The sequence below is a fragment of the Aquarana catesbeiana genome, linkage group LG02 (assembly GCF_042186555.1).
Source record: "Aquarana catesbeiana isolate 2022-GZ linkage group LG02, ASM4218655v1, whole genome shotgun sequence".
Lineage (NCBI taxonomy): Eukaryota > Metazoa > Chordata > Amphibia > Anura > Ranidae > Aquarana > Aquarana catesbeiana.
This window is the reverse complement of record NC_133325.1, coordinates 96,776,964-96,798,482: the sequence shown is the minus strand read 5'-3', so window position 1 is coordinate 96,798,482 and position 21,519 is coordinate 96,776,964. Positions and strand designations below refer to the sequence as shown.

Genomic DNA, 21,519 nt, shown 5'->3' with positions numbered 1-21,519 from the left:
GCACAAATGGCAATAAAAAGCGCAAAAAAAAAAAACTCTCCCCTGCAGTGGGACATTCCATTTCGCCGCAACCTTTTTTTTTTTTACATTTTGGGAGCAGTGTTTCTTAAACTTTTTTGTCTTGCGGCGCACCAAAAAGATCTAAAAATTTTCACGGCACACCTCAAAAGATTTAACAATTTTTGTGGTGAAGAACTTATTTATTTTTACATATATATTTCATTTTAAGTTTAATGTGAATGATGTGCCTGCTTTTGAGAGAAAATCACATTGTGTAATGTAAAGGGGTCCAGAGATGTGGGGCTGTGTAATGTAAAGGGGTCCAGAGGTGCAGGGCTGTGTAATATAAAGGGGTCCAGAGATGCGGGGCTGTGTAATGTAAAGGGGTCCAGAGGTGCGGGGCTGTGTAATGTAAAGGGGTCCAGAGGTGCGGGGGCTGTGTAATGTAAAGGAGTCCAGAGGTGCGGGGCTGTGTAATGTAAAGGGGTCCAGAGATGCGGGGCTGTGTAATGTAAAGGGGTCCAGAGGTGCGGGGCTGTGTAATGTAAAGGGGTCCAGAGGTGCGGGGCTGTGTAATGTAAAGGGGTCCAGAGGTGCGGGGCTGTGTAATGTAAAGGGGTCCAGAGGTGCGGGGCTGTGTAATGTAAAGGGGTCCAGAGGTGCGGAGCTGTGTAATGTAAAAGGGTCCAGAGCTGCGGGGCTGTGTAATGTAAAGGGGTCCAGAGGTGCGGGGCTGTGTAATGTAAAGGGGTCCAGAGCTACGGGGCTGTGTAATGTAAAGGGGTCCAGAGGTGCGGGGCTGTGTAATGTAAAGGGGTTCAGAGCTGCGGGGCTGTGTAATGTAAAGGGGTCCAGAGGTGCGGGGCTGTGTAATGTAAAGGGGTCCAGAGCTACGGGGCTGTGTAATGTAAAGGGGTCCAGAGGTGCGGGGCTGTGTAATGTAAAGGGGTCCAGAGCTACGGGGCTGTGTAATGTAAAGGGGTCCAGAGGTGCGGGGCTGTGTAATGTAAAGGGGTCCAGAGCTACGGGGCTGTGTAATGTAAAGGGGTCCAGAGGTGCGGAGCTGTGTAATGTAAAGGGGTCCAGAGGTGCGGGGCTGTGTAATGTAAAGGGGTCCAGAGCTACGGGGCTGTGTAATGTAAAGGGGTTCAGAGCTGCGGGGCTGTGTAATGTAAAGGGGTCCAGAGGTGCGGGGCTGTGTAATGTAAAGGGGTCCAGAGGTGCGGGGCTGTGTAATGTAAAGGGGTCCAGATTATTATCTTCATTTATTAGCAGGGATGGACATGGTCAGCAACAATACTCAGGTAGGAAGTGGTGGTTAAACAATGCTCAATTGGTACTAAGGACCCAAAGTGTGCCAATAAAATATCCCCCACACCATTACACCACCAGCCTGAACTGTTGATACAAGGCAGGATGGATCCATGGCTTTATATTGTTTATGCCAAATTCTGACCCTACTATCTGAATGTCGTAGCTGAAATTGAGACTCGTCAGACCAGGCAACATTTTTTTTAAATCTTCTATTGTCCAATTTTGGTGAGCCTGTGCAAATTGCAGGGTGGATAAAAATCAATGATTTTTTTAAAAAAATCAAAAAAATAAGATTTTTTTGATTTGAATCAAATTTTTCTGATTTTTATCAATTTTTTTGATTTTTATCAATTTTTTTAAATAAAATGCTTTTGGAGTAAAAATCTATCTAAAGATAGTTTTCTATTTAACCACTTCAGCCCCGGAAGGATTTACCCCCTTCCTGACCAGAGCACTTTTTGCGATTTGGCACTGCGTCGCTTTAACTGACAATTGCGCGGTCGTGCGACGTTGCACCCAAACACAATTGACATCCTTTTTTTCCCACAAATAGAGCTTTCTTTTGATGGTATTTGATCACCTCTGCACTTTTTATTTTTTTGCGCTATAAACAAAAAAAGAGTGACAATTTTGAAAATAAAAGCAATATTTTTCACTTTTTGCTATAATAAATATCCCAAAAAAATATATAAAAAATTCATTTCTTCCTCAGTTTAGGCCGATATGTATTCTTCTACATATTTTTGGTTAAAAAAATCGCAGTAATCGTATATTGATTGGTTTGCACAAAAGTTATAGCGTCTACAAAATAGGGGATAGATTTATGGCATTTTTATTATAACATTTTTTTTTTTACTAGTAATGGCGGCGATCTGCGATTTCTATTGTGACTGCGACATTGCGGCGGACACATCGGACACTTTTGGCGCTATTTTGGGACCAGTGACATTTATACAGTAATCAGTGCTATAAAAATGCACTGATTACTGTGTAAATGACACTGGCAAGGAAGGCGTTAAACACTAGGGGTGATCAAGGGGTTAACTGTGTCCGCTCAGTGTGTTCTAACTGAAGGGGGGATGGGCTCACTAGAACATGACAAAGATCACTGCTCCTGATCACTGCGCACGCCCACTAGCCCACGATTTATTGAGACGTACAGGTACGCCCATTTGCGCAGCCGTGCCATTGTGCCAACGTATGTCGTCATGCGCTGGACGGCAAGTGGTTAAGATACATTAATAATTTAGTTTATTCAGCATGAAATGGAGCTTAGTTATGTAGCATGAGGCTGTATATTCTGCAATATTTACTTTTTTGGTAAACTCATTCAACGAATCCAAGCTCTGCAAGCTGAGATGACATGCACTGCATTGATGCATTCACACAATTTCACAGTAACCATGAGATAAAATAAAGTTCAGTAATATTCCTTTATCCCATTGTTTTGCAAATCTATGTACACTACAAACTGTATGATTGAATCGGTTCTGATATCGCTGTTTTACTAACCTGACTGCTTATTATTCTAAATAGGAAATCTTCATTTTGTTTGCAAATATGAACGATTCTTACTACCAGCAAGAACAAGTCCTTACATTTAAAGAGGACCTGTCATTTCAGATCCATCACGGCATTGCCTGTTAGCTGGCATCCAGTCATCTGCTACTGCCATGTCCCTCACCTTGTTGTGTCACTGCCACATCAACAGACGTTCCATTAAAGTGAATAGGACTGTCGGCGAGTCAACAGCGGGTCAGAGGAGGAGCTGCTGTGGGACAGAGATGACAGATGCTCTTTAAAAATGATGATTTAATTCGAGCCTTTTTACTAGTGATTTAACCCATGAATTAAATCGTGATTTAAATTGACTTGATTTAAATCAAATCCACCCTGGCGAATTGTAGCCTTCGTTTCCTGTTTTTAGCTCAGATATGGTATTCTGCATACCTTGGATGTAACAAGTGGTTTTTTGAGTTAGAGCCCTTTCACACTGCCAGTGCCCAAAAAACACTGGAAAAGCGCCACTTAAACTAGCGGCGCTTTACCAGCGTTTTTCTATCACTAGTGGCCGAACAAAGGGTTAAAAGCGCCCACAAAGCGCAGCTGCGAAGGCGCTTTGCAGGCGCTTCCCATTGATTTTAATTTAAAAAAGTGAATACACCGCTCCTAAAGCGCTGCAAAGAAGGACTTTGCAGGACTTTTTTTTACGTCATGACAGTGCAGCGCCTCAGTGTGACAGCACTCGGGCTTTCACACTGGGATTGCAGATGAGGCTTCTTTCAAGCGCTTTACAGGTGCTTTTTTTAATGCTAAAGCGCCTGAACCCCCCCCAGTGTGAAAGGGGTCTTATTGTTGCTTTTCTATCATCTCAAACCAGTCTGCCCATTCTCCTCTGACCTCTGACATCAACAAGGCATATTTTCTCTTTTTTGCACCATTCTCTGTAAACCCGAGAGATGGTTGTGTGTGAAAATCCCAGATCAGCAGTTTTTGAAATACTCAGACCAGCCCGTCTGGCACCAACAACCATGTCATGTTCAAAGTCACTTAACCACTTGCCGCCCGCCATATAGCAATATGACGTCGGCAAAGTGGTTGCGACATCCTGATATCGTCATATGACGTCTTTTAGGATATCAAGCCGCTGTGCGCCCCTGGGGACACGCATCGCAGTCTGACACAGCGCTACGCCGATCTCAGTAAAGAGAGACTTTGCCACGTGATCAGTCGTGTCCAATCACGGCTGATCACGATGTAAACAGGAAGAGCCGTTGATCGGCTTTTCCTCACTGAGACGCGAGTAGAGTAGAGCCGATCGGCTGCTCTTCTGATGGGGGGGTCTGTGCTGATTGTTTATCAGCGCAGCCCCCCCGAGGATGGCCACACTGGACCACCAGGGTTGCCCACCACTAGTCACCACCAGGGATGCCCACCCACTAGTCACCACCAGGTATGCCAATTAGTGCCCACAATCGATGCCAAACATTGCCCACAATGGATGCCAATCAGTGCCCACAATAAGCATCACTGATTGGCAGGCATTATTGTTTGGCACTGATTGGCATCCATCAGTACCATCCATTAATGTACATCAGTGCCAGCTATCAGTGCCCATCCGTGCCGCCTATTGGTGTCCATCCGTGCCGCCTATCAGTGCCACCTATGTGTACCCATCAGTGCTGCATATCAGTGCCCAATATTAGTGCCCATCAGTGCCACCTCGTTGGTGCCACCTCATCAGTGCCCATCAGTGAAGGAGAAAACATACTTATTTACAAAGTTTTGTAACAGAAACAAAAAACATTTTCGGTCCTTTTTTTTATTCGTTTAGCAAAAAATAAAAACCGCAGAGGTGATCAAATACCACCAAAAGAAAGCTCTATTTGTGGGAAAAAAATGATAAAAATTTAGTTTGGGTACAGTGTAACATGACCGCGCAATTGTCATTCAAAGTGCGACAGCACCAAAAGCTGAAAATTGGTCTGGGCAGGAAGGTGTATAAGTGCCTGGTATTGAAGTGGTTAAATCCCCTTTCTTCCCCATTCAGATGCTCGGTTTGAACTTCAGCAAGTCGTCTTCACCATGTCTAGATTCCTAAATGCATTGAGTTGCTGCCATGTGATTGGCTGATTAGCAATTTGTGTTACAAAGCAATTGAACAGGTGTAGCTAATAAAGTGGCTGGTGAGTGTATATAAGCTACTCAGCAATATCACAAACCAGGGTGGATCTCAAGTTGGTGCATTTACAATTTTATTTGTGTGTGTATAAAACAGGTCCTGTATACTGTGTTGTGTTTGTATTTAGCTCTTTGGTTGTTGATGATTTGCTGTTCTGTTTTTACTTGTAGGATTCCTGGCGTTATACTCGGGACTGAAGCCTACACTGATCCGCGCTTTCCCAGCCAATGCCATCCTCTTCCTGGCCTTTGAGTACAGCAGGAAACTGATGATGCAGCAGGCTGAGTCCTATTGATCTGCAGCTCACATTGTCTGCCAGGATATGTATTATCTAAGGGTTAGGAGGCAATACTGCACACTACAATTGGAATGTCACGTGTGTGAGCTGTTCATTAGACTTATTACAATGTCTCAGATATCAGAGAGATATTACTGTCTATGTTGGCTGTACCAGGCTATGTTGCAAATTTTCAGTATTTACCTAATTATCAATCAGTTCTTTGCAACAAGACAGACATCTACATTTTATTCTGTTATATCAACAGAAGAATTTACACCAGTACCTTGTCCTAACGACCTGTTTGTAAATGGTTTCAGTTGTGTTAGGTTTTGAAAAAAACTTATAGTTTCCAGTGTATTGGAAGTTTTTTTTTTTTTTTTATGTTTAATGTGATATTCCAAGCTTTAGATGCTACCACTCTACCTGGCTAAGCCCCGCACCTTGTGGCAAGTCCAGAGTCTGGGCACTTGTGTGTCTGAAGGATAACAGGCATTAAAGTGAGAAGCTTTTCCTGTTCCTCCCCTAGAGGGCGCCCTCAGGCATATTTTCTAGACACGTGCAATTCGCTTAGTTCCAAATTCGTTTTTTACCGAATTTTGACAAATTCGTTAATTCAGAAATTTCCGAATTTTTCAGTTTCCGAAATTTCTGAATTTCCAAAAAATTTGAAAATTCGGAAATTGGAAAATTTCGGAAATTGGAAAACTCTAATTTGTAAATTCGAAATTTCGGAAATTCAAAATTTCGGAAATTCAGAAGTTCGGAAATTCGAAATTTCGGAAATTCAAAAAAAGGAAATTCGGAAATTCAAAAATTTGAAATGAGGAAATTCGGAAATTGGAAATTCGGAAGATTGGAAATTTGGAAATTCGAAAATTTGAAATTCGGAAATTTGAAAATTTGGAAATTGGGAAATTTGAAAATCCGAAAATAAGAATGAAAATCTGATAATTCAAAAGAATGAAAATCCGAAAATTTGAAAACTCGAAAATCTGAAATAACTAACTAATAATAACTATTAAATTATAGGTATTGGAATTTCCTTTCAAATTTGACTGTTAGTGAACCTGTTAGAGTACGAATTTATCCGAAGTTATGAATTATCTGAAATAACGAATGCCATATCTAAAAGAATGGAATGTAACAATCTAATAATAATAAATAATAATAATAATAAAACCTATTTATTATTAATTCGTTCCATTCTATTTGTTTAGATGCGCATTTGTTATTTCGGATAATTCGTAACTTCAGATAAATTTGTATTCGTTACAGTCACAAACTGCCAAATTTCAAAGGAAATTCCAATACCTATAATTTAATAGTTAGTTATTATTAGTTAGTTATTATTTCAAACTTTCTAATTCCGGAAATTCGGAATTCGAAAATTTTTTGTCAGTGCACATGTCTAATATTTTCCTCCTGCCCTTATCTCAGGAATGGCTGTTTGTAAGGATTAAAGGGTTAGTTCACCTTTAAAAAAAATTACTAAGCAGTCCATGAACACTATTACCATCATTTTAAATGGATTTGATTTAAAAAAATATATTTATGCTCCTGTAGGTTGTTTGTGAACACAGCGAAGCCTGCCCCAAACACTCCATTCTGTCTTTTTCTTTAGGGCAGACCAGCTGTTAGGACAAGCGCCCCCTAGCAGTACAGGAGGGAGCGCTGTACTTGTTCTGAGAACTGTGAATGCGTACTCTGCTCTCCACTGGGCTAAGCGGCTGCTGGAGGAGAGGGGGTGTCACAGCCGATGAGGTCATCTGCAGCGACAAGAGATAGCACTGCGCAAATGCGGGGCTCAGAAGGATGGATCTCACTCCTGGACCTGCCTAGTGTTCATGGACTGCATAGAGTATTTTTTTTTTTTTTTTTTTTTTTTTTTTTTTTTTTTAAAGGTGAACTAATCCTTTAAAATTAAACTCAGCTTTTAGCATGTTGGTCAAAAAGTTGGCTCACTGATGGCCAGCTGATTTTTTTAAGCTTATAAAAACCCAAACTATTCTCAGCGGCAATGCTTTCATCTTTATCCTATCATTTAAATGACCACTAGTTAGCATATGCTTTCAATGCAAAGGGCTGGTTATGTTAGAAATACATTTGGAAGCCAACCCTTATTAAAAGAGAAGTATGGAGTTTTGTTTTTTTTTAAGAATCATACTTGACTAGGTTGATGAAGCATTGGTGCGATGCTGCATCTGTCCCCCGCTGGCTCTAACACTGAGAACCGAGCGATCAAACACTTCATCCCTCTGTTCTCAGAGCTCTGTGAGCAGAGAGCTGGCGACTGTCAGTCACCGCTCTCTGCTCTGCCCCCTCCTCGCTCCTTGGATACTGGGCTGTGGAGGGGGGCGGGAGCGGCCAGCTTATGCCGCGTACACACGATCGGACTTCTCTCGAAAAAAGGTATGAGGGCTTTTCCAATGGGATTCCGCTCAAGCTTGCCTTGCATACACACGGTCACACAAAAGTTTGCTGAACTTTTGACCGTCAAGAACGCGTGACATACAACACTACGACGAGCCAAGAAAATTAAGTTCAATGCTTACAAGCATGCGTCGAATTGTTTCTGAGCATGAGTAGGAATTTTGCGCGTCGGAATTGCCACAGACGATCGCATTTTCAGATAGGAACTTTTTCCGACCAAAACATTAAGTACAATGCCGCCAGCAAAAGTCAGATGGAGCATACACATGGTCGCATTTTCCAACGAAAAGCTCTCATCGGTCTTTTGCTGGCCGAAATCACGATCGTGTGTATGCAGCATTAGGCTCTTAGCGGCTGAGCCAGGTGCCGGTCCAGGCATGTGGGCGGATCCCGCCTTCATTGTCGCGATCTTGCCTGAGCCTGGATTGGCCCTGTGATGTCAGCCGACAGCGGGCTTCAGCTTGCTGTCTGCTGAAAGTAGGCCACAGGAGTGCAGAACGAATTGCACGCCTGTGATCCACAGGAGAAGTACAGGCAAATGAGCTTTGGCTGTACTTCTCCTTTAACAAAAAAACTTTAAATGTGTATTTTACAGCCCAATTTTTTTTTCATGAAGGATAGAGTAAGGTTTGGTTATAACCTCGCCAGTTTTTTTTTTGCCATCAGTGTGCCTTTGGAGGAATGTATCTATACTTCCTGCTCTGTAGACACAATAAGAAGTCAGAGAAAATCTTTCCAAATCCTCTCTTAGACAATTGTCACCAGAACAGGCACCCCATTGGAAGATTTACCTTCTGTTCCTGTTCTGGTGACAATTCAGAATTTTGACTGTTTTCCTCACTTTCAATTCCTGTGACACTGCGGCAAATAAAGGGGTGGCCATTTTGACTTGCCTGGGCAGTCAATATAACCGCTGCTTAACTGTCTACCGCCCCCTTTTACACTTAGACCACTTTCACACTGGGGCCTTTTTCAGGCACTTTAGCGTTAAAAAAAGCGCCTGTAAAGCGCCTGAAAGATGCCTCATCTGCAATCCCAATGTGAAAGCCCGAGCCATTTCACACTGCCAGCGCCGATAAACGCTGGTAAAGCGCCGCTTAAGACCCTTTTCACACTGGGGCGTTTTTCGGGCGCTGTCAGTTTGAAGGGGCTCGGGCCATCGGCGCACCCAGCCTGGTGGCAAAAATATGAAAGCGCTGCAAAGAAGCTGCTTGCAGGACTTTTTTTGACGCCCTGCCAGCGCAGCGCCCCAGTGTGAAAGCACTCAGGCTTTCACATTGGGATTGCAGATGAGGCTTCTTTCAGGCGCTTTACAGGCGCTTTTTTTAACGCTAAAGCGCCTGAAAAACGCCCCAGTGTGAAAGGGGTCTTAAGGTGTTTTTAGGCGTTTTATTGCTAAAAATAGCACCTGTAAAGCGCCTGAAAAACGCTGCCTCCCATTTCTCCCCAGTGTGAAAGCCCGAGTGCTTTCACACCTGGGCGGTGCGCTTGCGGGACGTTAGAAAAAGTCCTGCAAGCAGCATCTTTGGGGCGGTGCAGGAGCGGTGTATACATTGCTCTCAAAATGCCCTGCCCATTAAAATGAATGAGCAGCGCCGCAACACGGGCGCTTTTAACACTTTATTCGTCCACTAGCAGGGGCTAAAAGCGCCCCGCTAGTGGCTGAAAAGCACGGCTAAAACAATGGTAAAGCGCTGCTAAAGCTAGCGGCGCTTTACCGCTAATATGGCCATGGCTGAGTGTGAAAGGGGTCTAAAGTGTATTGTAAGAAAACATATAACAATGTAAGGTATATATACAACATGAACTTAAAAGGATCCTATACTGTGTTATTATTAGTTTTTTTTTGTTTTTTAAGTTTTAATAGCCTTTTAAACGACAGTATCATTTTTATTATTTTTTGTAAAGTAAAACCCCAACCCTACAAGCAGCTTATCTGGTAAAATACATACTTTCCTCCCCACTTCCGCTGTCTTCAAACTGCGCACTGCCACCCTGTTTTTTCCTATGGATGAGCCATATTTTGCTCAATGGTTGGAGGCCTCCATGAGTATGGTTCTCCTATTGAGATGAATGGGGCTGCAGCACTCATTCAAGGCAGCAGGGCCGGACAGTGAAGAAAGTAGGGGGGCTAGTTAATAATTTTACCAGGCATGCTGCACACAGGGGTTATAATTTTACTATTTGGGGCCCCCATGAGCTCTTGCCATAATGTGCAAGCATGCAAAGCATATATGGACTTTATAGCAGACTTGCCTCCCAAGGTGATGAGCCATCTACACTCCCCATTGTCACCACCGCTGACATTCTCTCTCAGTCCTTCTATATATTGGGTGTCTTCTACCTTCTTTATTGGCAAGCTTGTAATAACCTGCCTGTTACCAATTTTTTTTAAATGAATATTTAACTTTTTTGTGAAATTGTTCCTTATAGCCAAAACTAAAGTATAACTAAAGACAAAACTTTTTTTTTTTAATTTGCAAAGATTGGAGGGGGATCAAAACACCTATCATGTTTTTACTGCTATCTATGATCCTATTAGGGGGATTCATCCTCTACATTTGTTCTGTTTACCACAATCATCAAAAAGTGAAAGCTAAGGAAAATCCCAATGCCACCAAAACAGGAATAGAAGGGAAATCTTCAAATGTGGATAATAGTTCCGGTGACATCTAGGGATACCCTCACCTTAGAGGGATTTCTTCTCATTTCCTGTCTTGGCTATTGGACAGGAAGTGAGAGCAAATCTCCCCAATAGGAAGCAGGTGGCAAAAAAGACTGATGGGGAAAAAAAAGGGGAAAAAAAGTTTTGCCTTTCATTTTTACATTAAAGAATTTATGGAGGAGTTTCCTTTTCAGAAAGAGAAGAAACATTCTGTCACCTAAATAATTACAGCACTCCTTATAAAGGGAGCTCATCATGCTCATGGCAATGTAAAGAGCAGTGATGGTGAGTAAATTGCAGTAACCTGCAAACCAATCAGATTTCAGTTTATTGTAGTCACACCAAAAATGAATGATTTGCTATGGGCTTCCTCACTGTGCACATTTCTCTTTGCCTTACTGAACAAGCCCTACGGCTCTACAGCTGTTGCAGAACTACAAGTCCCACGAGTCATTGCAAGACTGACAGATACAACCATGATTCCCACTGGCCCTTTTCACATGGGGGTCTCCATGCAAGGGAATCCGCTTGCTCAGTGGGGGATCGCTCAACTGGTCCCTGCTGAGCAGGCAGATGACAGGTCCTGTCCGCTCCGCTGTGCAGAATGGACACGGACCCAGTCCTGCTCTCCTCTATGAGGAAATCCGATAGAAATGGACCGCCTGTCCGTTTTTAACCAATACGGTCCACCAGACGGATGAAAAATAGGACCACCATCCGTCTGGATTCTGCAGGCAGGATAGCGGCGAATTTCAGTGTCCGCTGACATTCGCTGCTCCACAAAGGAGACTGCAAAGTCCCATCAGGTCTGCTTGAAAAACTGACAGGGGGATCTGATCGGACAGCCCGTGTGAAAGGGGCCAAAGGCAGAGGCATGATGGAACTTGACTCCCAAAGGGAAGCATGATGGGACTTGTAGTTCCGCAACAGCTGGAGCGCCGCAGGTTGGACACCCATGGCTCTATAGAGTCAGAAAACCATTCCCTCATATATATATATATATAATAATTTTATTTTCCTTTATGGGTTTAATGATTGGTACGTTTGCTATATATTTCCACCCCATGAAATATGGAAACATAAAAACACTGGTAAGCTAAAGTATCACTCTGTAAACATCAGTTTGTTTGTTTGTAGGTAGAATCTCTGGCGCTGATCTGCTTGAGCTACAGGCACAGGAGGTCATTGCATTTTACCAAAATTGTACTGTTAAAATGGCGTACTGTTATTTTGTATGTACAACGTAGATTTTAAAAATATATATATGCTCCAGATAACTGTATTTTATAGAATGTTTGTGAAAGTTGACTGAAAGTTTTAGAAACACTCCAAGGAAAATGTCTACAAATTGACTGTATGTTGAAGAGTTCAACGGAATGTATTTTTGTATTATTTACTATGCACTTTATCAGCAGAGATCTGATATTGCTGTTTCAAAAACATGTTTCAATAAAATTGGTCTCCAAAAAAGAATGTTTTATTCTACATTTTATTGAATTGTCACTTATTTATCTGGAAGTTAAAGCTTATGTCAAGGCAAAATAACAAGAAAAAAAAGAAGTACCGTATACAGTAGACCTCTAATAAATGCACAATTATGTCAAAATCTACGATGACCTAAAATACATGACAGGGCTGTGTTTGGAGTCATATACCTAGAATGCAGGAATAAATCCAATCCCAGTACCACTTGAGTCGAGCCAGCACCTTTTTCAGCCGGTCATAGATTTTCACAGGCTGCTGGCAGTGGATCTGGATGCTGCACCTGTGCCTCCTGGGTGCCCAAAAACACCATTGGTTTAATGTTAATAGTCCAGACCGCCCATGTACACGAGGCCCTAAACATGCTGCAATTACAAAAATATACCGTAACTATGGATTGGCCATAAGTGAACCTACCTTCCTCTTTGATATGACAACACAGCTCTGACTTCCTAAACATGTGGTGTCAGCCCTGCCTACTTCATTTCTGATGGATTACAAAGAACACAGACCTCTCCTTATCTTGTCCCTCCTCAATTCCACAAACCCTCCTTGTACACAGAGAACAAAGGATGTTATCCAATTTCTGGTATTTTTGCACTTATCAAACACATTAAACAAAACTCTTCCAATAGTATTTGCTGACGCCAACATGGCAGCATACATATGAATTAGCTCCACCCCTATATCCACCCACAGGACCTGTTTAGCTCTATAAAAGTCTGACTGAGAGCTACCTCCCCCATTCTCCGTATAAAGCACAAAGATCAAAGGGAGGGTTTGTATGCTGCCATGTATTGGCGTCAGGAAAGGAAAATTACGGTAAGTATTTGATACAATTTTCCTGATACCAACATGGCAAGTATTACCTTACTGGCCTCGCAGACCATGGTTCTCTCTGGCAATGGATCTCAGCGTCTGCCCACCGATCACTCTGCCGGTGATTCCTCATCTCCTGTCGCAAGGAGATATCCTACATCCGCAACCATCATGACTGGCCTTAGCTGCCTGGGGATTGAAAGGCAGGGGTTACAAGAGTTAGGATGGACTCCAGAGGTTATTAGAACTTTACAGAGTTCCAGAAAGGGGTCAACCAATGCCATCTACTCCAGAATATGGAATAGGTTGACGAGCTTTGCAGCTGGATGTCAGTTTGACCCTAGTGACCCAAATGTATCTCAAATCCTGTCTTTCCTGCAATCCGGATTGGATTTGGGGCTCATCCTAAGTTCGCTCATAGTGCAAATTTCAGCCATCTCTGCTTTTACCCAAAAGAAATGGGCAGCAAACCTGCTGGTGGGGCACTTCATGAGAGCGGTACTTAGGCTACGCCCTCCCAAGAGAAAAGGTTCCCTCAATGGGACCTGGCAGTAGTCCTCAATTTTCTAGCAAATCCTCCTTGTGCTTCGACAGAAGACTGTTCATTATGGGATATCACCTTAAAAATGGCTTTCCTAATAGCCATAACTTCAGGGGGAAGGGTTCGGGACTCCAAGAATTGGGGGCAGCCAAACCTTATTCCCATGTTCTTCCCAGATGGGGTTGTGCTGAGACCATTGGATCACTTTGTCCCAAAAGTGGCATCGATATTTCAACTCTCCAGTAAATGGGTGCTTCCAGCCTTCCCAACGGAATCAGATGCTGGTCTGCACGAGTTGGACATTCCAAAAGTCCTCAAAGCCTATTTCCAGGCTACTTCTACATTCAGATGTTCTGACAGACTTTTTCATCATGCCTACTGAAAAAATTAAAGGGAAAGAGGCCTCGGCCAGAACCATCTCGGCCTGGATAGTAAAAACTATTTACCGGGCATATAGAGCAGCCAGGAAGGATCCTCCAGAGGTGGTTAGAGCTCACTCAACCAGGACAACGTCTTCTACTTGGGCAGCACGGGCAGGAGTGTCTCTGGAGACGGTCTGCAAAGCGGCTAGCTGGTCATCACATCATACGTTCTTAAAACACTACAGGGTGGATCCAGCAGCTCTTACTTCTGTAGAGTTTGGGAGGAAAACCATCCAAGCTTTTATGTCTATTGTCAAATAAAGACTGAGTTTGTAGCATTAAACCCTCCCTCTCAAAAGCTCATTATGTATCATATGTATGCTGCCATGTCTGACGTCAGGAAAATGGAAAATTGTATCAAATACTTACTGTAATTTTCCTTTCCTGACGCCAATAGATGGCAGCATACGAACCCTCCCTCTGATCTTTGTGCTTTATACAGAGAATGGGGGAGGTAGCTCTCAGTCAGACTTTTATAGACTAAACAGGTCCTGTGGGTTGATATAGGGGCGGAGCTATATCATATGTATGCTGCCATGTCTTGGCGTCAGGAAAGGAAAATTACAGTAAGTATTTGATACAATTTTCCATTATTTAGCAGACCATGAAGCCTGGTGCACACTATCAGTTTTTTTCATTAAACCCAGAGGGCTGAACGAAAGAAAACTGAAGAGCTCGGGAGGAGATCCTGTACTAACAACCTGATGTTAGTACAGCGATCTCCCCACTGAGCTATTGTGTTCTGACTGGGTGACAGCCCCCTCGCCAGAAAACACCGGTCAGCGATCTCAGCCATTGGCCTTTTTTTTCTTGTTTTTTTTGTTCTTGGGTTTAGATACGCCTTAAACTCTGGTTTACAAAAAAAAAAAAAAAAACTTCTATTCAACTAAGAATTCTTAACTCAAAAAGTACATGCTGTTTCTCTGAGCCTCTTACAAATCTCCAAATTCCTCCTTTTTTTTCCTTGTCAAAAGTAAGTAAGCTCATTGTTTTACAGTAGGGTTTCTATAGGTAAATATAATGAAATTTCAAATATTAAACATTGGGTTTACGTAAACCTAAATTAAAGATCATTTCCTTAGTTACTTTTGTAGGTATTTAAATGATTTATACCTACTATACATATTGTTTACAAGTAGAGTGTATATAGGTCAAATAAATTCTGATAATGAGCTTTAATCGTAAGGTGGAGAAAAGGAAAGAAAAAGAAGAAAAAGGGTTGAAAGGTAGAGGTATGGTCCACAAGGTTGTCCCGCTCGTCAGTTTATTATTCTTTTTAGTTCTCTTTGAAGCCTTAGAATGGGTGTCTCTGTAAGTCATTTAATCTGTTACCATGGCAACAGGACAGAGTCATTGAAGTTTGACAGGAACTGTTGTTTTATCCAAGGATGCCAAAGTTTTTCAAATTTTGGAATTTGATTTTGATCGATGGCTACCATCTTAGCATGGGACATTGTATTATTCATTCTGTGAGTTGTTTCTGCTAGTACCAATGTAGGAGATTTCCATGCCTTGGCCACTGTTTGTTTTGCAGCCGTTATTAGTTGGATCATAAGTTTGAATTGAGAGAGTGTTAACCATTCCGGTTTTAGATTAAGTAAAGTTAAATATGGATCTGGTTGTATTATTTTTTAAAATATTTTAGATGCAATCACGAAGACTTCCTTCCAGAAGGTTTGGATTACTGGGCACGTCCACCATATGTGTAAATATGTGCCTATTTCTGGGCATCCTCGAAAACAAAGAGCTGAGGTATTAGGTGAATATTTTGCCACTCTAGCGGGTACAAGGTACCAGCGAGTTAGGACTTTATAATTTGTCTCCAGTGCTAAGATGTTGGGTGAAGATGACTTAGATGTGAGCCATATGTTAGACCAGTCTGTGTCTTCTAAGTTCGTCCCAGGTCCTCCTCCCACCTCTGAACGTAAGAGGGTCTATTAAGATTTGCTACTCCATATAATTGATTATAAAGTGATGAAATTGTACCTTTAGCAAATGGATCTTTTGTACAGATTGATTCAAAAATGGATAATTGGGATAATGGTGTATCCCCCTTTAGGAATGGTGTATAGAAATTTTTGATTTGGAGATATCTAAATATCTCAGAGTTTGGTAGATCATATTTTTCTCTAAGCGATGGGAATGAAAGGAATGATTTAGATGCTATGAAGTCATTTAGTGTCTGAATGCCTGATGTTGTCCAAGCTTTAAAAGAATTTGGGTAGATCCATGCCGGATAAAAGGCCGGATTTCTGATAAAAGAAAGGAGAGGATTGTGTGGAGATTGTAACTGATATTTGGTTTTTAGTTTATCCCAGAGAGATAAGAAGTGTTTAGTTATGGGATTATGAATTTTAAAGCGGTCTTTAGGATCAAGCCATAATAAATTTGATATTAATAGTGGGTCATTTTCTGAAGCCTCTATAAATACCCATAATGGGATTTCCTGTTTTGCATGGTATTTGGACAGACTGGCCAAATGTGCTGCTCTGTAGTAGTTAGTAAAATTAGGGTATCCCAGGCCTCCTTTATTTTTGGGAAGATGTAGAGTGTGTATAGGTATACGTGGTTTAGAAGAGCCCCATATAAACGAAGTTGCTCTTTTTTGTACTATTCTCAAAAAATAGGAAGGAATTGGAATAGGGAGGACTCTGAATAGATAAAGCAATTTGGGTAGAATAGTCATTTTGATTGCATTAATCTTCCCTATCCAGGATAAAGGAAGTTGCGACCATTGTTTTATTAGATTTGTGATCTGTCTTAATACAGGAGGATAATTGGTTGAGAATAAGTCAGAATGAGATGCTGTTAAATGAATTCCAAGATATGGGATTGATTTTTCTGCCCATGTGAATGGGAGTGCAGCCCTAGCCGGGATCAATTCCATGTTTGTGAGTGAAATATTAAGCATTAGGCATTTCTTAGGATTAATCATAAGGCCGGATAGGGCTGCAAATCCATCAAGAGCTGGTATTAAGTTAGGACCAGAGACCTGTGGTGATGATAGAAAAAGTAATATATCGTCTGCAAATATACATAATTTGTGTGTAATACCTCCTACTTCAATGTCAGTTATAGTTTGGTTTGTTCTGATGTATTGGGCCATGGGTTTGAGTATAAGGGCAAATAATAAGGGAGATAATGGGCAACCCTGTCGGGTACCTCTTTCGATATTAAAGGCTTCAGATTTGTATCCAGCATATTTTATATAGGCTTTGGGTTTATTATATAATACTTTGATCCATGTTAAAAAGTGGGGTCCAAAACCCCATTTTTGTAATGAATATTGCATATATTGCCAGGATACTGTGTCAAATGCCCTCTTAATATCGAGAGATAGAAAACATAAAGGGATTTTCCGTTTTTTAGCAATATGTGCCAATAACACTGCCCTGCGTATATTATCGCCTGCCTGTCTATTTGGCATGAAGCCTACTTGATCTCTATGTATTAATTTTCCTATAATGCTATTAAGGCGTTTTGCTATTATTTTTGCTAATAATTTAATATCGAGGTTTAACAGAGAGATAGGCCGATAATTCACACAGGAAGTATCATCAGAAAGGGGTTTTGGGATCATACAAACAATTGCCATTAGTGTTTCTTGCCGAAAAGAATGTCCATCTAGAAGTTTGTTAAACGTTTCAGTGAGAATGGGAGAGAGTATTTCTGAGAATGTTTTATAGTATAAAGCCGAGTAGCCGTCTGGGCCTGGTCTTTTGTTAAGTTTTAGGTCTTTTATGGCGTTAGCAACTTCATCTATAGTTATAGGCTCATCCAAACTGCTTTTTTGATTCTGAGATAACTCAGGTAAGGTTATTTTTGAGAAGAAGGATTCAGCCTCTGTAGGATTAAATTCATTGTTTGTCTTATATAAAGTTGCGAGATGTGAGTGAAATTTATGGACTATTTTAACTGGATTACAAGTGTAAACGTTTTTTGATAATTTCAAACGTATTGGTTTGAAAGATTTGTTAGTTGAATTTAATGCCCGAGCCAAATATGTACCTGGTTTGTTTGTATTCATGTAGAAATTGTGTTTGGAACGTTTGAGGGATTTATCAACTGACTCAATGAGAAATGGATCGTATTCCAATCTAGATTTTTCCAGATGAGATTTTGTACTCTGAGATGGATTATCTTGAAATGATATGTAGGCTGCATTAAAATTGAGTTCTATTTTTTTTGCTAGATTTTTGCGTTCCCGTTTAAATATTGCCATTTGTCTTTGTATTGTACCACGCAAGACAGGCTTATGAGCTTCCCACAGTGTTATTGGGGAGATGTCTGTTGTATTATTAATTGATATGTATTCCTTTAAAGCTTGTTCAATGGCCATCTTATGTAGTGGGTGTTTGAGCATTATGTCTGGTAAGTACCACGTTGGGTCATGCGCTTTTGGTATGGCTGAGGCTATAGTAGTGTATACTGCATTATGGTCAGACCACGGAATCGGAATTATATCTGATGCAATAATTTCTGGTATCATTCCAATTGTTAGAAAAATATGATCTATTCTGGTGAAGGTTTGATGAGGGTGCGAGAAATAAGTGAATTTCTTTTTCATTGGGTTACTTTCTCTCCACGAATCTACCAGATTGTATTTGGAAAGAAGTTGAGAAAAAGGTAATCTAGAGGTTATTTTGGATGGTGTAAAAGGTGATTTATCTAGAAATGGGAGGGGGACCTGGTTCGAATCCCCACACATTATCACTGTTCCTATTTTGTGTGTATTAATCACTTGTAATATATGTGAGAGGAATGGTGTAGGTTGTTTGTTAGGAGCGTAGTAGGAAATCACCGTGATTGCTGTATCCATTATATAACCCATGAGTATCAGGTATCTACCTTCTGGGTCTTTAATTTCTGATGATAAGGTGAATGGTGTGGATCGGTGAAATGCAATTAGAGTTCCCCTTTGCTTGGTACAGGCAGAAGCCGTGTAAATTTGTTGATAAAAAGGAGAAATAGATTTTGGAGTAGAATCTTTGGTGAAGTGTGTTTCTTGGAGGCATACTATGTGAGCCTTCTTGTTATGGAAAGTACGGAAGGCTTTGGTCCTTTTTTGAGGGACATTTATTCCCTGAACATTCAGGGAAAGTATATTCAGTGGTGCCATGGCAATAGATCAAATAGTTTTGACTTACTTTTTGTTATGCAGAGCTGACTGCGCAGATCAACCTGTGTGGACTGAAGAGATGAATAGATAGAAAAGAAACCAGTGAATTCTGGAGTAAAGAGTAAACAAAAAACATATGAGATTAGATGATACATTGTATAAATTATTTTTTACAAGTAATCACAATTTACCCGTGAAAGAGAATAAATATCTCTCTCAGGGGAATAAGTGCCTTCGTCACACTCCCACGTAATATGGTTGGGAGAATGAGGAGGGCTAATGGGGGTACACGGATCTTCCGCTTACAGGAGAGAAGTGCTATGTCAAAAGACATCAAAATGATGTTTCATTAATTGGAGTGCAGAATATAGTTTTGTTGAAATTATTTATTCCAGGGTGGTTGTATATGGTTAGTCTTGCCCTAGGCTAAATAATTCAGTTAGAAAGGTACTGTTAATAACTTTGGTATTGATGAAGATAGTTTGAATTATTTTGGGATTTTAACCCTTTTAGAGTAAACAATTACATATTTTATTCATATGCAACTGTTTAGATATGTTAACTCATAAAATTGAGGTTGTATTGCTTCAAATTAGAATAAACAAAAACATAATTCTAGGAACTAGTTAGGTAATAATATATTTGTTTTAAGAAAAGAAAGAAAAAGCTTCCATTACTTCTGGATTATTGAACATATTTGTCCTAAAAAGTAATACATCTATTGTTATTACCTGATAATATATAACTGAACAAGAATTTCCTTATTTCACTTATATATTCTAAGGCTATATGAATCAGAAGTAATAAGAAATATAACTGGAATGTAACATGATCCCACACAGTGTGTGACTATCAGAATGCAGTTACATTCAGTTAAAAATATAGGTTTTTTATAGAGAACCATCTCTTAGTATAATAAATGAAGAGATATCAGGAATTAGGATGTCAGTCCATTGAATCTTCTTGGTCCATGGATGATGTGGCATAACGGCCTCTTTTGTGAGAATGATGATTCCCATTTTGTTCTGAAATTTTCTGGGTGCTGCCTGAAGGTGAAGATGACGCCATTCTTCTGCGTGTGGGAGTGTTGCTGCTTGTGGGTTCTGTCAGATTTAATTTTAAAAGGGTTTGTTGTAGTTCATCTGCTGATCTGCTTCTGTAAATTGTACCTTGGTAGTTAAATCTGACTGAAAAGGGGAAGCCCCATTGATACATAATGTTGTGGCGTTGCAGTTCCATTAGTTGGGGTTTCATGGATCGTCTTTTAGTAATAGTAAGTTGGGATAGGTCAGCAAAAATTTGATAATTGTGTCCTTGAAAATTAAGTTCCTTTTTTTCTCTTGCAGCAATTAGTATTTGTTCTTTCGTTCTGTAATAATGAAATTTTGTGATTATATCACGTGGGGGTCCATCTTTCTTTTTGGCTGTGAGGGCTCTTTGTACTCTGTCCAGTTCTAAACGTTCAATAGGGATATCTGGCTTTAGTTCTTGTAATAGAGCAGTAATAGTAGATTGCAGGTCTGTCACAGTTTCAGGTATTCCCCTTATGCGCAAGTTTGAACGTCTGGCTCTATTTTCGTAATCTTCGAGCTTAGTTTGAAGTATTAAATTCTCTTTTTTTAATTGTTCCAATTCTGTTATATTTTCTTGGGTTGTAATTTCAATTTCATCCATTTTTATTTCTAAGGCTGCGGTGCGGTTTCCCAGCTCTCTTATTTCTTTGGTTAGGCTTTTTGTTATTTGGTCTGAGGTTTGTTTTAAAGCCTTATGAAGCATCTTTTCAAATTGTAATAATATTACTGGGGATACTGAGGAGGCTTGTGGAGAAGTTTGTGAGAGGATTTGTTCTGTATCTGACTCAAATGGAGAGTCTTGCTGTGACATTTTCTGTCTGTGAGAGCGCCCTGATGCTGTATCTTGTGAGGTGACTGGAGCTGCTTCAGCTGCAGTGAGTGCCTGTGAGCTCTTTGTGAGGTGATTTTTATTTCTGCCACGGTTTCCTCCCAGTACCATATTTCCTGCCCAAACTTTCACAGTTTGTTCCCAGGGGCAAAAAGGTTCAAATGGATACCGTTTGAGCCTGCAGGCTCCGCTTTGTCCTTCTCTTCTCTCCTCAGCGGTGTGGAGCTCTAACAATGCATGTCTGCTCCGCTAGGCTCCGCCTCCTGCCCCCCCTCCTTTTTTTTATTATGTGATCTAAAATTCTTTTGAAGGGTGGATAAATTCAGTCTCTATGGTCCTGTAGCCACCCTCTCTTGCTCGCTCCCAAGATGGACTATGTACTGTGGGATTTGTAGTGTGGATAGGGCAGTGCACATGACCGCAACTAACAAATGGAAGTGATAGGAAAAGGAGAGGTTCTGGAGCTCACAGAGGACATTACAAGGAAGCAGAAAAAACACAATAGGAAATGATTTACATAATTTACATTAAAAAGATTACAGGGTCTCTAAGTAGTGTGTTTGGACTATGTTTATAGAATAAGGATATTGTTTTGTGTCACTTTAATCACTTCCTGAAACCCTGTAGCAGTTCTACTGCAACAGGGTGGTTGTGCTGCGCAGGATCACGTATATATATATATATATATATATATATATATATATATATATATACACATATATGTATATATAAAGGTTTTACGTAAATTAAATCTGATCATTGTAAGCACCCCTGTCAGTGCTATAGTCGTTTCTCAATCCTCCGACTGCTACATCTGTAGGACAACTTTTTCACTTGAAAAAACAACAGACATAATGGTAGGA

At 40.8% G+C, this 21,519-nt stretch overlaps 1 protein-coding gene across 2 annotated transcripts in view; it reads left to right on the top strand.

Moving 5' to 3' along the window:
- Positions 1-11,844, top strand: part of LOC141127084 (mitochondrial ornithine transporter 1-like) — a 56,029-nt gene extending 44,185 nt beyond the window's left edge. For both annotated transcript variants that reach the window (XM_073613263.1, XM_073613262.1), the window contains exon 7: positions 5,167-11,844. In XM_073613263.1, coding sequence (XP_073469364.1) covers positions 5,167-5,291 — 125 coding nt within the window. In that variant the 3' untranslated portion in view covers positions 5,292-11,844. The remainder of the gene's footprint in view (positions 1-5,166) is intronic.
- The last annotated feature ends 9,675 nt before the right edge of the window (positions 11,845-21,519 follow it).